Here is a 20,223-nt window from a genome sequence, read left to right on the forward strand (position 1 = left end):
TATGGCTCAAATGGCATCTGTCTCTTTAGGAGGCCCAAGATAATCAGCTGAAAAGATTTACTAGAGTAGTGCATCTGAAAGAGGATTGAAGGTTCCAGTAACTAAACTGATTGAACACATTGCAAAGGTTGCACAAGCTGCTTTTTGTCCTTGATTATTACCATCTAAGCTCTCATTAGAATATGAAGAAGATAAAACTAGAGTTTGGTTTCATTTGCCAAGAATATTTTAAGGTGCTCAAACCTAATGCCCGAAGTGCTTGTTATAAAAATATTTTCCCTTTTTGTGGATACCTCTGGTTTTCCCATCTCAAAATGGATATGGTTGAGTGAGAAAATACTCAAGGATTGGAGCATCTTCCCAATTAGGAAGATGGAAGCAGCCAGTAAGCAAAATTTGTGCTTCACTTGTGACAAAGGGTAATCCAGTCCTCACATATTTATAGCCAGATTAATGACAAAAAACACAGGCTTCTGAGGAATGCGGCACATGTTCTCTTTTAATGCTAATTAATTAAAATGTGGTTTTTTAAAATTAAAAGATAGGAAAGCATCTCTTCTCGGGAAACTGAACTGTGCAATAATAATGTGTGCTGCTGCATAGTACAATCACAAAATGTGCACAGAGCTAGAAACAGGCCAACATTTTCTGCAATGTCGCATTTAGACTACTTACCACATTTGCATACTACCTTGATTCTAAGTTCTATGTATTAATGTGAACTCTGTCCCATTTCTTTCTCACAACTATTGTGTAAGGTACAGTGAGCCTGCAACTTATGCACATTCAACTTATGTGAATTCAGCTTTACACTTGGCCAAAAAAATTAAAAGGGTGAGGGAAGGAATCTGGTGTCTGTGGGGGAAAAGAGACTTTGGCAATCCCACCCGCCCTTCCACCCAATGCATGATTTTGGCTTCAGGAATGATCCCTGGAACTTAACCACATGCAAGTTGCAGGCTTACTGTACATCAAGTTCAGAGAGAAAGTGTGCTGAGCTTCAAAGCTGCATGTGGATTTGAACCCTAGTTTCTTTGATGCAAGTCCAACTATCCCATGTTCTTCTGATGCATGTGTCAAACTACAAACATTAAAATTAGTGGGCTGAGGGACTAAAGCATATTTTATTAGCGAGCTACTGTTTTGGATGTTCTAATTCACTCTGATTTTCTTAAAAACGGCCTTGTTCTCTAGCTCCATTTCATCAATCTACAGTACATCTGTATGCCAGACATGGCTCTAATCTGCATCTGGTTATGCAACATTGTGCACATTACTGTGTGAAGTGGATGGAGTGGGTTTTAGCTTGTAAACATGCTCATTTCGTTCTAAGAGAAAATTCTCGCCTGAATTAGGTAACACTCAACATTAGAACTGCTGAAAAAACCACCAGTGTCACAAAAAAAAAGCAAAAAAAAATGCAATGTGCGAAAGCAACTATGTTCATGGTGATACCTTTTAAGAACCTGGCCCAATTAGACTGAGGGCAAGAAGTTCACGGCTAAATTTGTGTTAACAGGAGTATCTCTTTTAAAGCCATCAGAGATGGCAAAGGGGAAAAAAGGCTAAGTGAGGGTGAATTCATTCAAGACTACTTAGGTCAAAAGAAAGCCACAGCAGTTATGTGGTGGCTACTCTCAAAAAACATTTTTTAAAAAAACCCTGTAATTTGAGATGTTGCTTTTAAGTTCATAGCACAGAAGCCAGAAAGTATGTAGAGCACTGTCAGCAGTGCTTGATCTTATTTTGGATATGCAGGTGCACAGATGTTCTCAAATGCAAGCATGGCTAGAAAATTTGACTGAAGCATTAGGATACCTATTATCCACCATCAAGGGGCACACATGGAACTGTGGAGTATTTCCTGTGCAAGTGCAAACTTGACCAGACTCCAGAAGACTCTGAGGTGGCTTCTGGGCAGATAGGAAGACTTGCCTAGCCTGCTCTTACCACTGCAGCCCATGTGCCCCTAAACAACTACTCACGAGGGTCAGGGGATCTTGCTGTACAACAGCTAACATGGTTGCAAAAAGGAAACTATGGCAAAGTGCTATGTATAGGATGAACAGCTTCACACAGAAACAGGTCATTTGAGGTCCTGTCCCCCAAGCTTTCAAATTTGTGAAATTCTGGATGCAAAAAAAGAAAACGTGAGCAAATAATATCTGAAATCCTTTGACCCCACAGTTTAGGTCAGATCATGCTTCAATGTAGATAAAGGGTAAAGGGAACCCTGACCATTAGGTCCAGTCGTGACCGACTCTGAGGTTGCGCGCTCATCTCGCTCTATAGGCCGAGGGAGCCGGCGTTTGTCCGCAGACAGCTTCTGGGTCATGTGGCCAGCATGACTAAGCTGCTTCAGTGAACCAGAGCAGCACACGGAAACGCCGTTTACCTTCCCGCCAGAGTGGTACCTATTTATCTACTTGCACATGACGTGCTTTCGAACTGCTAGCTTGGCAGGAGCAGGGACCGAGCAACGGGAGCTCACCCCGTCGTGGGGATTCAAACCGCCGACCTTCTGATCGGCAAGTCCTGGGCTCTGTGGTTTAACCCACAGCGCCACCCATTTCCCTTAATGTAGATACAGCTACATTAAACTGAAATGCCACGAAAAGTATTAAATATTATATACAATAAGATCAAGGCATCGTTGGAAATACAGAAACAAAAAGGAGATTTCTAGTATTATGCCAAAGGTCAAATGTGACCTCAGGGAAAAAGTTTTTGTGCAGGAAATAAAACAAAAATCTTCATCAATGTGAAAGAACAGTGGGAACGTTCCTGCTTCTGGGAAGAGCAAAACAGCAGATAAAAATGAAATTATCTTGTAAAAGAGAAGAAGCTTTAAAATAGAACCACTTTATGTTAAGGATTCTGCATAATCAGTTATTAAAACAAAAGACAAACCAATTCATATTTAACGGTGTATATATCTTTTAATGTACCGAAATAAGAAACAGTAATTTGGGTTCACTGGCAATGGCTTCTGTGGTTTTACCATTAGATGGTAAAAAAGCTGGTTTTGCACTGCAACGTTAATATTTTGGGGAAATTCCCAAGCTTCATTTTCAGAAGCAAAGATATTATTTAAAAAGTTACTTAAGAGAAAGTACAACTCTGAACCTGAACGTAGCACATAAAAATAATTTAGCAGGAAGGCCCCTCTTTCAAAATAGACACCTGTGAAATTGCATGTAGAAGAATATTTCAACCAATGGTTTGAACAAAGAAAAGGTCAAATGTGAATACTAAAACTACAGCAGCCTGTGTATCTGCTTTCCAAAGGCTCCAAAACCCTGGCATATTTCCTTCAAAATGGAACAAAATCTGTAAAGTAGCAAACGCAATGTCTATTTGGGCCCTGTAACAATCTATCAAGTTTGCAATTGTCATAATAGCAAAGAAGGCATCACAGCAGTGTATAAAAAATATGGTTGCATCTAGCACCAATTAAGATAGCAAAAAATCCTGGATGTAATTACTTATTTCCTGTGAATCAAGTAGGTCAACGTGTCAAGTTTACATTTCCTTTCAGAAACATACACATGCCAGTCTCTAAACAAAAGATTGCTGCGGCTGCAATCATTAGAAATGAAAAAGGACCCAATAATTTTGAAAATGAAGTGAAATGCTGAATGCCTGATTAGGCTGGTTATCACAGAAAAAGCGTGAGCAAGAATGATCAGAATTTATAGCACTGTAGAAAGCCAACACATTGCTGACAGATAAAAGAAGCCCCAAAATATTTATGAAAAGCGCACCTATATGTCTTGGACTCCATAAACTAAATTCAAGTAAAAAAAAGAAGTCCCAATCAGTTTTCTTTTCCTCCCTGGACCGAATAACGAGAGCTCCACTACAGTCCTTTCTGAGATAGCCCTTACAAAAGGCCAAGTCCTTCATTACCTACTCCAAGTGCTTCTTTGGTTGCTCAAAGATCTCTTCCGGTGCTTTTGTTTCTTGCTTGCGCTCTTGTGGCCATGACTGCGCCCTCTTTTATCTTCCTTCCTGTCTCTGCTTAAGGATCGCCTGTGCCGTGCATATTCCCGACTTAAGCTCCTCAGGCCAGGACTGCTCCCTTTCGCAGAGTATTTCTTATGGAGGCGCCTTTCTTTCCTACATTTTTCATCATCACTACTCAAGTCTCTTCTGTGCCTGCTTTTTTCAGTCTTATCCTTGCTATGATGGTTGCCCATGTCTCTGCACGAGCGAGTCTTCCCCTTGCTCGGCTCCCTATTGCATTTGCCTTGCTCAGACAGCAAGTCTTTCTTGCAGGTGTTCTGCTCACGGTCTGGGGTGGTCTTGTGTTGCTGATTTGTAGGAATGCATGAAAGGACACCTGAACTACTTTCATTGGAAACGGTGTCCCTGTTACTGACATTAATCTTAGCGTCTTTGATGAGAACATCCTCATGCAGGCTTCCATTTAAGTACTTTGGCTGATTGCTCACACTTTCATTAGCCTTTATGCTGCTAGGACAGAGCTGCATCGGTTTGGCTAAAGGGGACTGCATGGAAGTAGATGCAACACAATGGGGAACACCCACCAGCGCTTTCAAAGGCATAGGCTGCAGTGCATTAGCTTCACTCTTCTTCAGATGGGTTTCTTCTACCTTCTTATTCATGAGGTTGCTCAACAGTTTCTCCCTCAACTCTCTTTCTTTTCTCTGCAGTCCAAGAGCTCTCTCTTTTTCTTCCTCTACCCGTCGGAGTTCAGCTTCTTGCAGCCTCCTCCTTTCTTCCAAGTGCTGAAGGTGGATTTTTTCCTTGTTGTGCTCCTGTTCCATAAGCTTTATTGCCTAAAAGGATAGAGAGAAGAGATTTCCCTTAGTTCTATATCAAATACACTCATTCCATGGCAGGGTCAATGTTGCACAACTTCAGAGAACTGTTAGAAGGGAAACTATTCCCCAAAAAGGGAACTACACAGACCACAAGTAGGCAGGCTGCATCCCACAGAGACCTTCCCTACAGCCCAACTCAATACGCCCCATCAGCCCAACAAACAGATATATGCAGGGAACACAATTTACATAGGTAGAAAGGGCTCCCTCCACCAATAGGCTTTACCGCCTATTGCAATAGTGCTTTCCTCAGCCTGCCTGTCTGATGGGCTGGGGGAGCATGCTGCCCAAGCCAATGAACTGGAGAAGGGGGAGGCATGTGATAGGACCTCTGCCTATCATGTCCCTCCCCTCTCCTGCTGCTCAGCTGACTGGCACTGGGAGGAGCTGAGAATTCATAGACAATTGGTGTGTGTACCCATTGGGCTTGCTGAAAGAAAGGTTTATGAGCTTGCATGTGAGTGTGTGTGCTCTCCACCCACCAAATGCAACTCTCAGGGCCAAAAAGAATTGCCCATCTCAACACTCACCAACACACTAAAGGACAGAACCGTAGCAGATTTCCTGCTTCTCATTCTTAAATTGCTAATGCAATCCAGCAGCCTTTCTGAAATAGGTTCAAAGCAGATCAGTTCCTAGGAAAGAAGTCTGAACAACCCAACAAAGAAGCTCAAAAGGACCAAAAAATAAACTCTACTTTATACTGATCAACTTTTGCAACAAATAATTTTGCACTGTTGTCAACTTGATGACATGAAGACTTTAAGATTTAAGAAAGGCTTGAGATTAAGGAAAGTCGGAACTTTATTTTAGTTTTTTTTTTTATTCTCCTTGAATGGATTGCTAGATTTTCCTAGGTTTTCAAGTCTCTGTAAATTACTATTCAGGTCCTAAATAAATTTATAAGCAGAGTGATCTCATGAAACTGACAAATTGTTATTTGTGCCACAGCAGCAAAATCAGTGTCCTAAACCTGGCAAATGAGCACAAGCTATACATGAAAAGGTCCTTGATACAAACACATAACAACCTTAACTCCTCAAATGCAACAACTGCATTCTTGTGAACTCAGAAAGGCCTTTGATGTGGCAAGCTTCATGACTATCCCAATGCTGGTCATGATCCCTTACTGGAGAAACTCAGGTAACGGCACGGGATAAAGGGAGACCCTTGATGCCCAACTCCCAGGTCCTATGCATGCTTCCTGGATACAGGTTTTTGTCCCTTTTGCACAGATTGCATGACACACTGGTTCAGCTTTATGATGTCGGAAAACACAGTAGCCTATTTGTCCTTCAAACAGGAAGACAGAGTTGGTTTGTTAGCCTAGCCAAAACACAATGCTAACAGCAAAGTGCTATGAACATGATTTAAAATGGAGTAACTGAAGAGGCATCATTATAAAACAGAGAGAAGAAATCCATTTGTGTTTGTGTGTGTGTAATTTATCAAATCCTCATTTATAAGCCGCTGGGGGGGGGGGGTTATAATGCTTTCCCATGCACACATGTCCAAACCTTAAAAACAAACAACCAGTTACCTTCGCTCTGCTCAGCAGTTCAGCAATTAATCGAATAGACTGAAGGTTTCTCTGAGCTAAGAGAAGCTTCCTCTCCTCAAGCTTTATTTTCTCTTGTAGTTTCTTTTGCTCCTCAGCTTGTATTTTTTCAAGCCGCTTTTTGTTTCTACGAATTTCACGATCCTTTTGTTTCTGCTCTCTTTTGCGCAATTTCTCTTCTCTCTTTCTCTCTCTCTCCAATTCCTCAAGTTCTTTCTGTTTCCTAAGGATAAAGATTGCAGTTAGTCGCAATAGGTTCAATTTTAAAGGATTTTAAAGAATTCTTCAAACAAACAAACAAAACTATTACCAACAGCTTCAAATTCATTTGGAGGTTAAACCTCACCAATTTCAAAGAAACGAAGCCATATTGAGCACAAAGCAACATTTCTGAATATTTTCCCAAGCCACAACAAGAAGGTAAAACAGAACTGATACTATTTTAATCATTTTATGGATAAGAACGTGGTATCAAGAACACCATAAATCACATCCTTATTTGTTAAGTCTAATACACATTAACAGAATTGGCCATTACAACACCTGTTTTCATCAGGAAGGTGGTAATGCAAGGTGTGAGAAGAACTGCTCACATTCTGAGGATAGATGCCATGCCTTCTATCTGGCATAAAGCTAGCTCTGCATCATTAAGTTTGGGTGTAATTTATGCAGCTAAAGCCATCAAACTGCAAGAGCTGTGCTATTAACATCTGTAGTGATGAAATGCTTTGAGAGATTGGTTCTTCAACATCTTAGGACACGTTTTCCACCAGATTTTGATGAACACCAGTTCGCTTATAGGAGAAATAGGTCAACAGATGATGCCATAGCCACAGCTTTTCACCTTGCAGCGAGTCATCTTAAGAGACTGGAGAATTATGTCAGAATGCTGTTTATTGATTACAGCTCGGCTTTTAATACCATGCTTCCAGACATTCTTATTAAAAAGCTGGGGGACCTGGACCTTTCTTCTACCATCTGTGATTGGACAAAAGACTTTCTGAGGGATCGCACACAAATAGAGGATTGGGCCTGTTACATCTACCTCTCTGAAGCTCAGCACTGGCACCCCACAGGGATGCGTGCTGAGTCCTTACCTGTACTTGTTGTATACATGACTGTATCTCATCCAATCCATCTACTGTAATTATTAAGTTTGCAGATGATACCACCATAATGGGTCTAATTACAGGTGGAGATGAATCAGCATATAGGGAGGTTCAAAAAGTCTCGACATGGTGCCTAGAGAACAACTTGCACCTAAATATCAGTAAGACAAAGGAGATGGTGTTGGACTTTCAGAGGAAGAGAGGGGAACTAGCCCAATTGTATATCGGGGTGGGGGGGCTGTGTGGAGATAGTCTCTTCCTTTAAATTCCTGGGAGTCTACCTTAGTGAAGACCTCACTTGGAAAATCAATACAACCCAGGTGGTTAGGAAGGGCCAGCAGAGACTCTATTTCCTCAGGGTCTTGCGAAAGAAAAAAGTCAAACAAAAACTGATGATCTCCTTCTACCGGGCCACAGTAGAAAGTGTCCTTTCATACTGTATTACAGTGTGGTACGCTGGTTTGACAGCCATGGACAGGAAGTCCCTACAGCGGGTGGCGAATACAGCACATGACATTATGGGCTGTCCCCTGAGTTTGCTAGATGACATCGCAGGAGATTGCTGCCTCAGGAGAGTGAGGAAAATTCTTAGGGATGACTCAGACCCTGGCCAGCACCTCTTTAATCTCCTACCTTCAGGCAGGAGACACAGAAGTATAGTCAGCCGCACAAACAGGTTAAAAACAGTTTTTATCCGTGGGCTGTTGGGCTGCTGAATGGAAAAAAATAGTGGTGCAATTGACTTCCAATAAGCACACAGAGTGCGAACAAGACTGAGTGTATGTGGGGGGGGGGGACTCGTTTAATTTCAATGAACACAGGTGGTGTAGTGACAATAAAGGTTTATTATTATTATTATTTATTTATTCTTACTGCAATAGAACACTGCTAAGAGTATCAAAGAGCTACTGAAAGCTATTTGATGCTATCCATGTTCAAAACAGAACCAATGAAATCAGTAGACTTTATTTCAATGGGCGTCCTCTGAGTATGACTAAATGGTATCACCCATGGTCTAGAATTATGGAATTAAACATGTTTGGTGGCATATTAATTATCTCCACCCACAACGCAACAAAATATACCAGCCTTATTCGTAAATATGCTCAGTAACACTTTGATAAATAAGATGCTCAAGAGAAATGTACAGAGTAACCATTCACAAGAGTGCAGTGTCAATGGAACTGCTCTGAAGTAATTTCATCAAAGACTGCAGCTTGGTGTTCTATCAGAAGCTTTAAACAGATTGTACTAGGCCAGGTGTAGCCAACATGGTCACTCCAGATTTTGTGAAGCTATAAACCCTTGTCATCCCAAACTACTAGCCATGCTGGCTGGAGCCGAAGGGAGTTCTAGCCCAACAACATCTTCAGATTAACACGTTGGCTACTCCAGATTAGACCTACAGGAGCTTAACTAAAGACACATATTAACAGGATCAAGTGTGTTGAGCTTAATTAGCTGAAAGTGGAAAATGCCTTGTTCAGAAACTGTTATTTTCTTAGATTGATTTTACTGTCAGAAGCAACAGTCTATTGTTGCGCTTTCTAGATGAATAGTAGCATTTTCCAAAAGTTTGTATCAAACACCCCAATTTATGGCTTCTTAATGTAAACATTTACATAAAGCAAAATATAAATGGTTTACAATATTCAAAACATCTCTTGAGTAATAAACAGCCCAAAATATAAGACCAAAAATGACTATGTTACATTTTACAAGTACAAAAACGTTAACAGAGTTTGTTATTTCTTAGGAAGGAAGCGTACCTTTCCTCCTCTTTTTGTCTTTCCTCTGCTTCTTTTTCTTTACGTTTTTGTTCTTCTCTCTGTTTTTCAAGCTCTTGGAGCTTCTGCCTTTCAAGCTGACGTTTCTTAATTGAAGCATCACTCAGGTGTTTTGTTGAATCAAATGAAACCTTTTACAGACACAGAACAAAAAGTATTCACATTAAAGTACACAGACAGATTTTTAAGTGTTCCATTTGATTTCATTCTGCATTTTAGAATGGAACACTTGTGGTTACCAGTTACAGAAGCTTGAAAACTAAGCATCAGGTCTGTCCACACTTGTAGACACTCTAACTTAATGTACGGTTAAGGATATTCATTCTTAACCTTTAACAGTCCTGAACGACAGTGGTTCTCATATTTTGCCGCAGTGTGCCTCCTTAAGTAATTATCAAAAAAGCCTTGCAAGATTTTTGAACTGTAAATGACAAGCTTCCTAGTGTTTACTTGTCCTTTACTCAGTAGAAAGAACAAGCAAAAGGGACGCCCAGAGGACATTAATGACTAGGTGGTATGTAAATACAATTCCAATTAATCCACCCATAAAATGGGAACACTGAAAGATTCCAATGTTGAATGCATCATTATCAAAATGCTCACATAGGACTTTTTATTACAGTTGCAATGGACTGCATTCAAAAGGAACACAAACGTTACATGCCTGAAACCATATTGCAATGCAGATAAAAGCGAATTCCCAGTAATTGAGGGGCTGATCCAACTATTTTCCTAGATGCCCACTCATACCGTTAAGACCACTAACTTACCCACATGCCTTTCTAGTTAAACTGAGTATCTGCTGACTAGATAAATATTGTTACTTCTAAATGCAAACTCTAATTTCACATAGAGCTCACTCTATTCTTTAACAGAACATATTAAACAGGAAATTATATACTATTAAAAAAAATCAACTGGAAAGATAAACATGAATAATGCCAGAACAATTGCTCTTCTTTTCAGGGTTATGATTACATGAATGGCAAAAAATTCATGATTACATGAATTGGCAAAATAACTTTCATTTTAAATTGGGAATTGCATGATATAGTGTATGAACCAACCATCAGTCTCTCACAAGACAACTTTAGCATATTTTCTTATGTCACTCCTACTCTCTATTCCCATATGCAGCAGAGCCCTATTTGGGTGTTCAATTCCCCAAAGCAATAAGGGAGACTGGAGACACAGCAGTTGGTCCAGCCCCCATCATGTCCCCATACCAGGCTCCATGCCCTGCTAATTCCCTGGATGGTGATATGTGCAGTGGGGAGCTTGCTTTACTCATGAGATCCACGTGCAATTTAGAATCATGTAGAGTTTCAATCCCATAGGGAACCTCTATGAATGCAGCAAGCTCCCTGCTATAGATATATCCATCCCTATGTTGAGACGGGGAACAAGGGTACCCACAGGTGAGCACTAGAAGGTGAACACTAGAATATAATGGAGAAGCAGCTAGGCAACTTGTCCACTCTCTCTAGTGTGTGAAACAGCATGCTTCGATAGGGCCTAGGAAAAGGGCACAAACTTCAAAAAAGCACAGAATGAAGCACAGGAAGCAACGCAAAAGGCAATTCAGAAGGCTGCCACAAAGTACTCAGGTTTAGAAAAAGACTGGATATTCTTTTAATGTACCGCTATTTTTTGAGATCATATGACTTAAAATAGACTATGAGTGAGATCAAATGTAGGGTAAGCGGGCATCCACACAGGAAACAGGGCTTTCCTTGCTATCCTCCCACTACTGGAGCAGATATTTTTTAGGGGGGCAGGAATGCTGCTGAAGGAGAAATAAGAAATCCAGAAGCACTTTTGTGCAAGTGGATTTCTGCTGCACAAAGAAAAGATGCACTGGCAGCTGCTCTATATATTTAGTCTTTCAGACGTCTGCTACATCATTACAATTCATAAACTGTATGCCTGTATCTTGTTAAGAACTAGTGATAGCACATTCCCCCAATTAATACTTCACAGTTACTATAATTTGTGACATTTTCTTTGCGAGTTGCTTCTTCTGTCATATTCAAAGTTACATTCCCCACACCATTTAGTTGGGCAATGCTTTGGGTACCATTTGTGGAAAGGTGGCATACAAATGTTTAAAATAAATGCCTCTAAAGGTTCACTATGGGGTGCATGCACCTAAAACTGGTAACTTAAGCAGCAGCTCATCAAAATATAAACGAAAAGAACATGCAATGTTTCTTTGAAGAATTTTCTACTAGGAACAGCTCAAAAGTATCTCACCTTTAAGTTACAAGCCACTGCTTTGCCATCTTCACCTTTGTACATCAGCTTCATCCCTCGTAAAGCATTCATAGCCTTGATGAAGCCTGCATATTCCTCATACTGAACATAAGCTTCAAAATTCAAATGGCCTCCAAAACTGAACGTATGAAAGTTTCTGCCAGTCATTTCTTCCCTATACGGGTCCAACATGGGTATGTCCACATTCCGTATTTCCCCAAATTTACTAAACACTTTAATAAGAACTTCTTCACTTGGTTTTTCTGAGCCAGAGTCTTTCAGCGCAAACCATTTACAGGGCAAGCCCTCCAGATGAATAGTGTCTGGCCTTTCCCCTGGCAGAGTTTCATTCATATCTTTTGCATCACGAAAAAAGGAGTCCCAGTCATGTCGAGTAGGAAAGTCAATTTTGTATTCTGCAGCACGGACTTTTAAAATGTCTGAAAAGCCACTAAGTTTTATAGTTTTGCCATCCAGGCATGCAAGGAAGGATTTAACCAGACTCTTATTTTCTACCTCTCCTTCAAAGCGAATGAAATCCATGGTGCTTTTAGATATCCGCAAGGTTGAGAACTGATGTGTTTGCACCATTCCTTTCAGCCTTTCCATCACTTCCCAGTTTGAAATAGACTTCCCAGGCTGCTTTAACTGAGGAAGTGCCACACTGATAGTCATTTTTGTAATGGGCTTAAGGTATAGCCCATAAGGAGCACAAAGCTCCACTGCTTCTGATGTGTCATGAACTATTGTAGCAGCTGCCATAGCTACAAAAAAGACAATAAGCAAACAAGGGATAGTAGGCTTATCTGTGATTTAGACACTGTCAGAAAGTGGTTCCTTTCTTAGAATAAATGATCATTTTAACAGTTTCCTGAAAGCAGCATTCAAAGGCTTAAGAACTAGTCCTCTGTTAAAATTTATCAAAACAATATATATATAGAGTCCACAACAAAATATTATGCTCTTTCTTAATCACACTGCACTTCTGTGCTCCAACTACAAGCAGAGAAACTGCAAAGCTGTGTGATGGGTACTAAGAAGGAGTGTTTAAGAAGGAGAAACTGAACATGCGGAGAAATAGCTGTAGTCTTTTGCTTCAAATTCATTGCATGTTGTTTGATGCATCACAACTGAGATGAATTCGAGTGGATACAGAAACCAGAAATCTGTGTGAAATTGAAACAAATGAATTAAGAGTCTTACTTTCCATCCTATTAAACCAAACACGGTATTATTTTTAGATAATGAAGAACTGAAGAGGAGCAAAAACCTCAAAGCCAAAATTACTATAAAATGATTTCTGGAAAGATATTAAGTATAGCACGTACATTGTATATTTGCTATACAGAGCAAAATTTACAAACTATTGTTACACAGTGAGAATACATCCAGCAGACAAGCACTGCAATCCTAACCCTGTCTATTCAGAGGTAAATCCTACTGAATTAAATGGGGCTTACTCTCAGGTAAATGGGGTTAGGACTACAGCCTAAGTTGATAATATTTTCATTTTCATTAGCATTACATGCATGAAACATAAAAAGTTTCAGCAAGCCTAACTCAGAAATTAACTACAACAGTTAAGATAAAAAGAGAATTTACTAAATTGTCATCCAAGTTAATAATATTTTACTATTTGTAAAATTCATTCTGTGAATGAATATATTCTACTTTCAATCACTATAGCAATTAATTTAACACCATAAAATTAAATTATGCAACTAAATAATATGATTGCATGCTGGTCAATGGGGAAAGCAGGAGAACGTAAGGAGTCCTGCTGGCTCAGGCCAAAAAGCCTATCTAACTCAGCATTTTGTTTCTGACAAAAGCCAGCCAGATTGTCTCTGGGGAGCATGAAGGTGACAGCCACCTCCAGTTTGCTTCCAGTATTCAGTGCACACTCCCTAAAACACAAGGAAGAAGAAATTGGGCAATGAATCGGTTAGGCCCCACTTTTCAGGCTGGTGCTAAAGAAGGGTTCCAGGTCCAAAAAAAAAAAAAAAAAGACTGACCGCACAATATGCAACACAGGGAGTGTGTGTTGTACTAAGGCCAACGAGAGAGACCTGGGTTCACATCCACCCCCACCTGGCCCTGGACTAGAAAATGGCTCTAGCCTGCCTCAGTGCTGCTGTGAGAATGAAACCAGAGGAAGGCTTATTGATGCAAACCTCCAAAATGTATTTTCTATGGTTAAGTTTTTACCTCTATCTTCAGTACATTTTATTTTATTGCTATGGCTAGTGGCTGATGCAAATAAAGATTCTTCCGATTCTGACTCCAGAGGACGGGCAGGGGAAGCCTAGTGCCCTGAGCCCCTGGAAAGGAGGGCGCAGGTGAAAGGAGCCACCAGGAGCCTGGTGAAAGAAAGAAAGAAAGAAAGAAAGAAAGAAAGAAAGAAAGAAAGAAAGACGACGTCGTGCTGGGGCTGCAGGCTTAGAAAAAGGAACTGTTGGAGAGAAAAAGGGGGGCGATGAGCACAGAATAGAGAACTTGAGCAGAGGACATTCGCTTTTTTCGCAGGTGGGCTAAGGGCCACAACGGGCCCGAAGGCAGGCTGGCGTCTCCCGCAGACACGCACCCAGGAAACGTGTCGGTCCTGACACACGCATAACAGCACACGCGCACTGTGGGCGACTGGCTATAGGCGGAGCTGTGGGCAAGAGGAGGTACCTACCGCGCGCCCGGTCCTTGGCACATCTGGCCTCCGCCAAACTGAGGAGGAAGGACCAGCCCAGCGCCGCCGACGCCCGTCTTCTTCCTCCTCCTCTCCAGGGTAACCCGCGGTCGCCTCTCTCGCCCTCTCGTCCAGCCTACCGCGCACGCGCGCACCGCACCGGCCTTCCCACAGTGCCCAGCGCCACCAAAACAAAAGCACTTCCGCTTCCTCCGAGATAAACGAGGGCGGGCCGGACGCCCGCTATAGAGTGAAGGGAATGCCCTTATAAGGGCTTGGTGCACACAGAGAGACGGCGAGCGCGGAATGTAGAGGGACACGCGTGATGCGCACTTCAGGTTTCAAGACGCCGAGGGAAAAGTTTTATGAGTTGCTCGCGGATCGGCGGGACGCGCGGCTCCTCCTGCATGCATGCGGCGGCGGCCGCGGAATAAATTTGGGTAGCTAGAGCTTCAACTGTAATGTGATGCGTGTTTTGTCTTGGGATTAATAAAAAAAAATGATCAGTCTCAGGTCTCATTTTACAGAGTCATAGAATTGGAAGAGGGTCGGAGGGTCATCTAGTCCAACCCCCTGCAATGCAAGAATCTCAGCATCCAATTTGAAAGCAGCCCGGAGCCTGCTTGGCTTTCTTAGCATTCATACCGTTCTCTAAATTTGAAGTATCGTGGCAATGGATTTCGTTTGCTTTAGAATTTGCACCGTTGGGACTATTACTATTTTTAAGCCGTTCATACAAAGCAAGACCGCAATTAATAGGAATACGGGTGCCTCTTTTTGCTGCTAGTAGCCTGCGACTTGTTGATTCTGAGAGCGGGCTCACGCTGGTGTCTAAGCACGGCTGCGATATATAAAGAAATGTAAGTTAAAAAAACAACAACACGACTCCTTAGATTCAAATATCGTATTCTAGTCTGTGGGAATTTGTCACTTCCAAGGAAAGGTGCAAGAATGACTTTTCCAAAGTTAGACCAATTATTCCTCCTGATGAGACAAAGATACGTTACAAAGATTCTTAAAATACTGTATATAAATCTATGGAACTAAGATCATAGAGTTTAAAAAGAATTGGGCTTCCCAACCGTAGAAAAATCACTGTCTTCCTGGAGTTACATCGTTAAAGGTGGGCTGCCATCTAGTGGTTCAGTGCGAATTTTCAACGTATGTCAAGCGAAGGAAAAGACGTTGAGACTATTTTGTTCTTGTTTTAAAATCTCCAATTAACAGTATAGTGGGTTTTTAAAAGAAAACTAGACAATTTTGTACTCCCTGGAAAAGACCCTGATGTTGGGAAAGAGAAGGGGATGACAGAGGACAAGATGGTTGGACAGTGTTCTTGAAGCTACCAGCATGAGTTTGACCAAACTGCGGGAGGCAGTGGAAGACAGGAGTGCCTGGTGTGCTCTGGTCCATGGGGTCACGAAGAGTCGGACACGACTAAACAACAACAACAAAAGACAATTTTGTGTGTCAGAAAGCTGAGTTGTAATAAATTCAGCAGCCAACTCAACATAAAATCTGACCCACGTTGACCGTGACATACAGCAGGGTCAACGTACATCACACTGAATAAGGGTGTACTTACTTAATTTTATTTCTAATTATATCTCACTTTTCTTCTAAGGAGATCAAGGTGACATACATGATTATCTTCTACAACAGCCCTGTGAGGTGGGCTAGGCCAGAGCTTTCCAAACTTTTCATGTTGGTGACACACCTTTTTAGACCTGTATCATTTAATGACACACTAGTTAAGTTTTACTAGCAAACCAGAGGTTATACTAACTCCTTTCCATCCTCTGGAGGAATACAGGGAGCATTTGCGCGACACACCTACACACTGCGGCCAACACACAAAGGTGCCGCAACACGCAGTGTGGAAAGCTCTGGGCTAGGCTGACAGATGGTGGCTGGCTTAACGTCACCCAGTGAGCTTCATGGCCGAGTGGGGATTTGACCCCTGGTCTTATTCCATGTGGTCTGGGACGTGGGTGGCACTGTGGGTTAAACCACAGAGCCTAGGACTTGCCGATCAGAAGGTCGGTGGTTCGGATCCCTGTGACGGTGTAAGCTCCCGTTGCTCGGTCTCTGCTCCTGCCAACCTAGCAGTTCGAAAGCACGTCAAAGTGCAAGTAGATAAATAGGTACCGCTCTGGCGGGAAGGTAAACGGCGTTTCTGTATTCTGCTCTGGTTTGCCAGAAGCGGCTTAGTCATGCTGGCCACATGACCTGGAAGCTGTACGCCAGCTCCCTCGGCCAATAAAGCGAGATGAGCGCCACAACCCCAGAGTCGGTCACGAGTGGACCTAATGGACAGGGGTCCCTTTACCTTTTACCTTATTCCATGTGTGTGCTTTCATGTGCTTTAATAGCTGCTGTGTTTGGACCATTAATTCATGATGCTTTTCATTATATGACAGCTCATAAGTAAACTTGCAAACTGTTTTCATTGAACAGTATTAGTTTCGCGAAATTAACTGGAAAGGCTCAGAAATCAAGATGGTAAGAAATTTTAAAAAGAATGGGAAATGTTTATTATGTATTTACAAAAGTATTGCAAACAGGTTAATACATTGGCAGGATTTTAAGAAATAGTACAGGAAAGTTGAGGTAGAAAAATAATTTCAAGTAGAAATGATATGCAGTTGAAAAGGAAATTTAAGGAATCCAGGCGTGGAGGGGAGGGAAGTCAAGAGATTCCCTTTGGATTTGATATTGTTTTTGTGTATAATTTTCTTTGGTTGTGGTGGTGGTGGTTTGTTTTTTATTTTTGTTATTTCTGTTGAAAATTTAATTAAAATATTATTTTAAAAACAAACCAGTATTAGTTTGGATGATGTAGGATTGGATGATGTATTTTGAATATAATAAATGCCTCATTGAGGGAAAACAAAAAAAATTTTTCCTTCTAGTAGCACCTTAAAGACCAACTAAGTTAGTTCTTGGTATGAGCTTTCGTGTGCATGCACACTTCTTCAGATACCATTTTTTGTTTTGACTATGGCAGACCAACACGGCTACCTTTCTGTCATTGAGGGAAGTTGTGCTCCATTTGGCTTGGAAAGTGAAAGCACTACTGAAGTCTCTTCCTTAGATCCTTATGATCAGGGTGACTGGAGGCCAGAGTCTAGCCTTCCTTTCCTAGACCAAATGGTTTAGCAGACTGTGGCCTGCCCATGGTATCTATTTCTTTCCCATATGCAGGTCATCAAGCAAGTATGTAGATAACAAAAAGCTTAAATCAGTTCAGACTCATTTCCCAAGAAGAATAGACTATTTTAGTTTCCCACATTGACATCTTACAATTATTCCTTTGCAAATAAAATTCTTGCCAGACCATGCTTTTCGAATCTGTCTCTGATTGTGTGTGCTTTTTAAAAACCAAATTGTACAAAAATTGCTCTGTCCACAAGCTCTGACTTCACCCCCCACCCTATTTAAAAATACTGTCCAGATAGTTGAGAATGGCTTGCCACTTGCTTCACTCTTTAACATAGTTTTTCAGTTACCTGGGAGTAAGTTCCATTTGACATAATAGAACTTACATCTTAGTAAGCCCCATTGAACAAGCAAATTGCATGTTGTTAAATACACCATTCAGTAAAACTAATTTATTACATTAGAACTCCGCTAGAGGAAGCTGTTTCCATGAGATTAAGCTTTGAGGGAATCTTAACTTCTTGAACCTATTTCATAGTCTTAGACTCAATTTACAGTTGGCAAAGGAAACATTCAACAAAGAAAAATAGGTCTATCAATGGTTATTAGCTGTGACAGCTAAATGTCATATAGTCAATAGGAGCATATCTCTCAGTACCTTCTATAGAATAAAAAGAAAAATTCTTGAATTGAACCTCCTTCCTTTGTTTCCTCTGTGTTACATTTTAGATTGTAATCTACTCAGGGCAGCAACCTGTTTTGCTGTGCAGCACTATACTGGTGTTATGTACTGAGTTGAATAAGATCCAAAATGCAGCAGTCTGATTGGTCCTAGAACAATAGGATCCAAAATGCAGCAGTCTGATTGGTCCTAGAACAATGCAGCAGCATGATTGATCTGCAGGAGCCACCCAATCCGGCTCCAGATGGAAGTGAATCCACAACTTGATTGGCCTACAGGAGAATTCCGGAATTAGCCAATCACGTGCAGCCCATTGTGTAAATAATGTATATAAAGCAGATACTTTGAGGGGACTTTCTTTCCTCCTCACCACTATGAGCTGAATAAAGAGCATGAAATCCACTCTCGACTCTGAGTATATTTCAACTTGTCTACTCAGAAGTAGGGTCATGAAAAAGTCTGCAGAATAGGAGAGGAGGGTAGCTTCAGATTTGGGTGGAAGGTGGAAAAGGTGCAGAGAAGTTGCAATATGTGGGACGAAGATGCTGCGTTGTACAAAAGGAGGAGGAAGCACGGGCACCGGGGTAAAAACAGAAGCAAAATGGGGCTGGAGAACAAAAAAAAGAGAAGCAGTGTCAGAATAAGGGGCTGGGAAGGTGAAAAGTGAGCTGAGTAATTGCATGGAGTGGGAAGAGGAAGTTTTAGGAAGTTAATGTGGGGGAAAGGTAGGCTGGCTGGCAAGCAGAGCAAGCAGGGGTGCAGCCCCTAGTTATAAATGCAATTCAAGTGCATTGCTAGAATTGCCACTTTTCAGGGTTTATCCAGCTCCCACTGGTTCTTTAGAAGTTAAATCTAGTTTGTCAAGTTCAGTATGTTGAAAGATGTTAGAACATCCCTATTTCCCTCACAAAAGCACGATATAGATCTCTGTCAGCAACTATTAGGGAACGTTCACAAAAAATTGTGGCAAAATTTTTGAGTGACGCCATGAAATTACATCACCATTAAGAGCCATTTTCATACCTCATAATGTCTGGAAAGTTTTATCCTAAAGTATCTCCTACTACCGAAACAAAAAAAAATTCCTTCAAGTAGCACCTTAGAGACCAACTAAGTTTGTTATTTGGTATGAGCTTTCGTATGCATGCACGCAGAAGCTCATACCAGTAACATACCACACGAAAGTTCATACCAGTAACAAACTTAGTTGGTCTCTAGGGTGCTGCTTGAAGGATTTTAGAAATTTTGTTTTGACTATGGTAGACCAACACAGCTACCTACCTGTATCTCCTACTATGTTTCATTAACTGTGCTGTGTATATACATTATATCCACGTATATAATGTACTTTTTCTATGCCAATAAAGGAGATGATTGATTGATTGATTGGGGAAAATGTACATTAATGGTATTTAACACTGAGGTATCTATCTTATATATAAAGCCCAATAGCTCTCTGTTATGTTGGCAAGGGGGCCAAATTATAGGTACATACCAACATATGTGGTGGGAACGTTGACAAATTTTTGAAGGAAGCTTCTACAGAGATCAGATTACAGCTCAGACAATCCCAATAACCCCAGTTTTAGACTTACTTAATGTATATACTTCAGATATGGACCAATTAAAAAGTAAGGGATTAATAACACATTTAGTAATAGCAGTTAGGACAGTAATAGCCAGCACTTAGAAAACCTTGCAATTAATGAATATTGATCACCGGTATAAAATAGTCTGGCAAAAAGCCATAATGGAAAACGATACTGAGAGAGAAAAATGATACTGTTTTTTACACTGTGTGGTATGGTTTTATTAAATATACAAATGAAACAATACATAGATGAGAAATTCCTACAGCATATTGCAATATGGCATAGATAAGCAGGCGCTGCTCATTAGCTCACTTCTACAGTTCTATTTTCTGAGTTGATTTATTGAAGAATTCATTGAACTGGTTTACTGTAATAACTTCATTATTATGTACTGTAAAACAATATGTTTAGTATTTACCCTCCCCCCATGAACCATTTTTTTTGTCAGCCGTGTCATGTTTTATGATTTATGTGTGTACAATTTTGTAAAAGAAGAATATATACGCACAGAGAGAGAGGTGGTTTTTTGTTTTTTTAAAAAAGTGGTATATAAAAT

At 40.9% G+C, this 20,223-nt stretch overlaps 1 protein-coding gene across 2 annotated transcripts; it reads right to left on the reverse strand.

Moving 5' to 3' along the window:
* Positions 1 to 2,919: 2,919 nt before the first annotated feature.
* On the reverse strand, positions 2,920 to 14,343 carry AKAP17A (A-kinase anchoring protein 17A). 2 transcript variants are annotated; one of them, XM_053387299.1, is made up of 5 exons: positions 14,235 to 14,343; positions 11,555 to 12,720; positions 9,284 to 9,432; positions 6,388 to 6,628; positions 2,920 to 4,802 (listed from the first exon to the last, which is right to left on the reverse strand). In XM_053387299.1, the coding sequence occupies exons 2-5, from the start codon at positions 12,314 to 12,316 to the stop codon at positions 3,906 to 3,908; spliced, it is 2,049 nt and encodes a 682-aa protein (XP_053243274.1). In that variant the 5' UTR covers positions 12,317 to 12,720; positions 14,235 to 14,343; the 3' UTR covers positions 2,920 to 3,905. The 2 variants fall into 2 exon arrangements, with proteins under 2 accessions (XP_053243274.1, XP_053243276.1); XM_053387301.1 differs by having other exon boundaries at positions 14,139 to 14,238.
* Positions 14,344 to 20,223: the final 5,880 nt, after the last annotated feature.

This window comes from Podarcis raffonei, chromosome 4 (assembly GCF_027172205.1).
Source record: "Podarcis raffonei isolate rPodRaf1 chromosome 4, rPodRaf1.pri, whole genome shotgun sequence".
Taxonomy (NCBI): Eukaryota; Metazoa; Chordata; class Lepidosauria; order Squamata; family Lacertidae; genus Podarcis; species Podarcis raffonei.

What these genes read in the sequence shown, in the direction of transcription:
- AKAP17A (XM_053387299.1), bottom strand. Translation starts at nt 12,316, where the DNA reads ATGGCAGCTGCTACAATAGTTCATGACACATCAGAAGCAGTGGAGCTT. An exon ending in CAGTGGCTTGTAACTTAAAG is followed by an intron (nt 9,433 to 11,554) that starts GTGAGATACTTT and finishes TGTCTGTAAAAG; the next exon opens with GTTTCATTTGATTCAACAAA. An exon ending in AGACAAAAAGAGGAGGAAAG is followed by an intron (nt 6,629 to 9,283) that starts GTACGCTTCCTT and finishes CTTTATCCTTAG; the next exon opens with GAAACAGAAAGAACTTGAGG.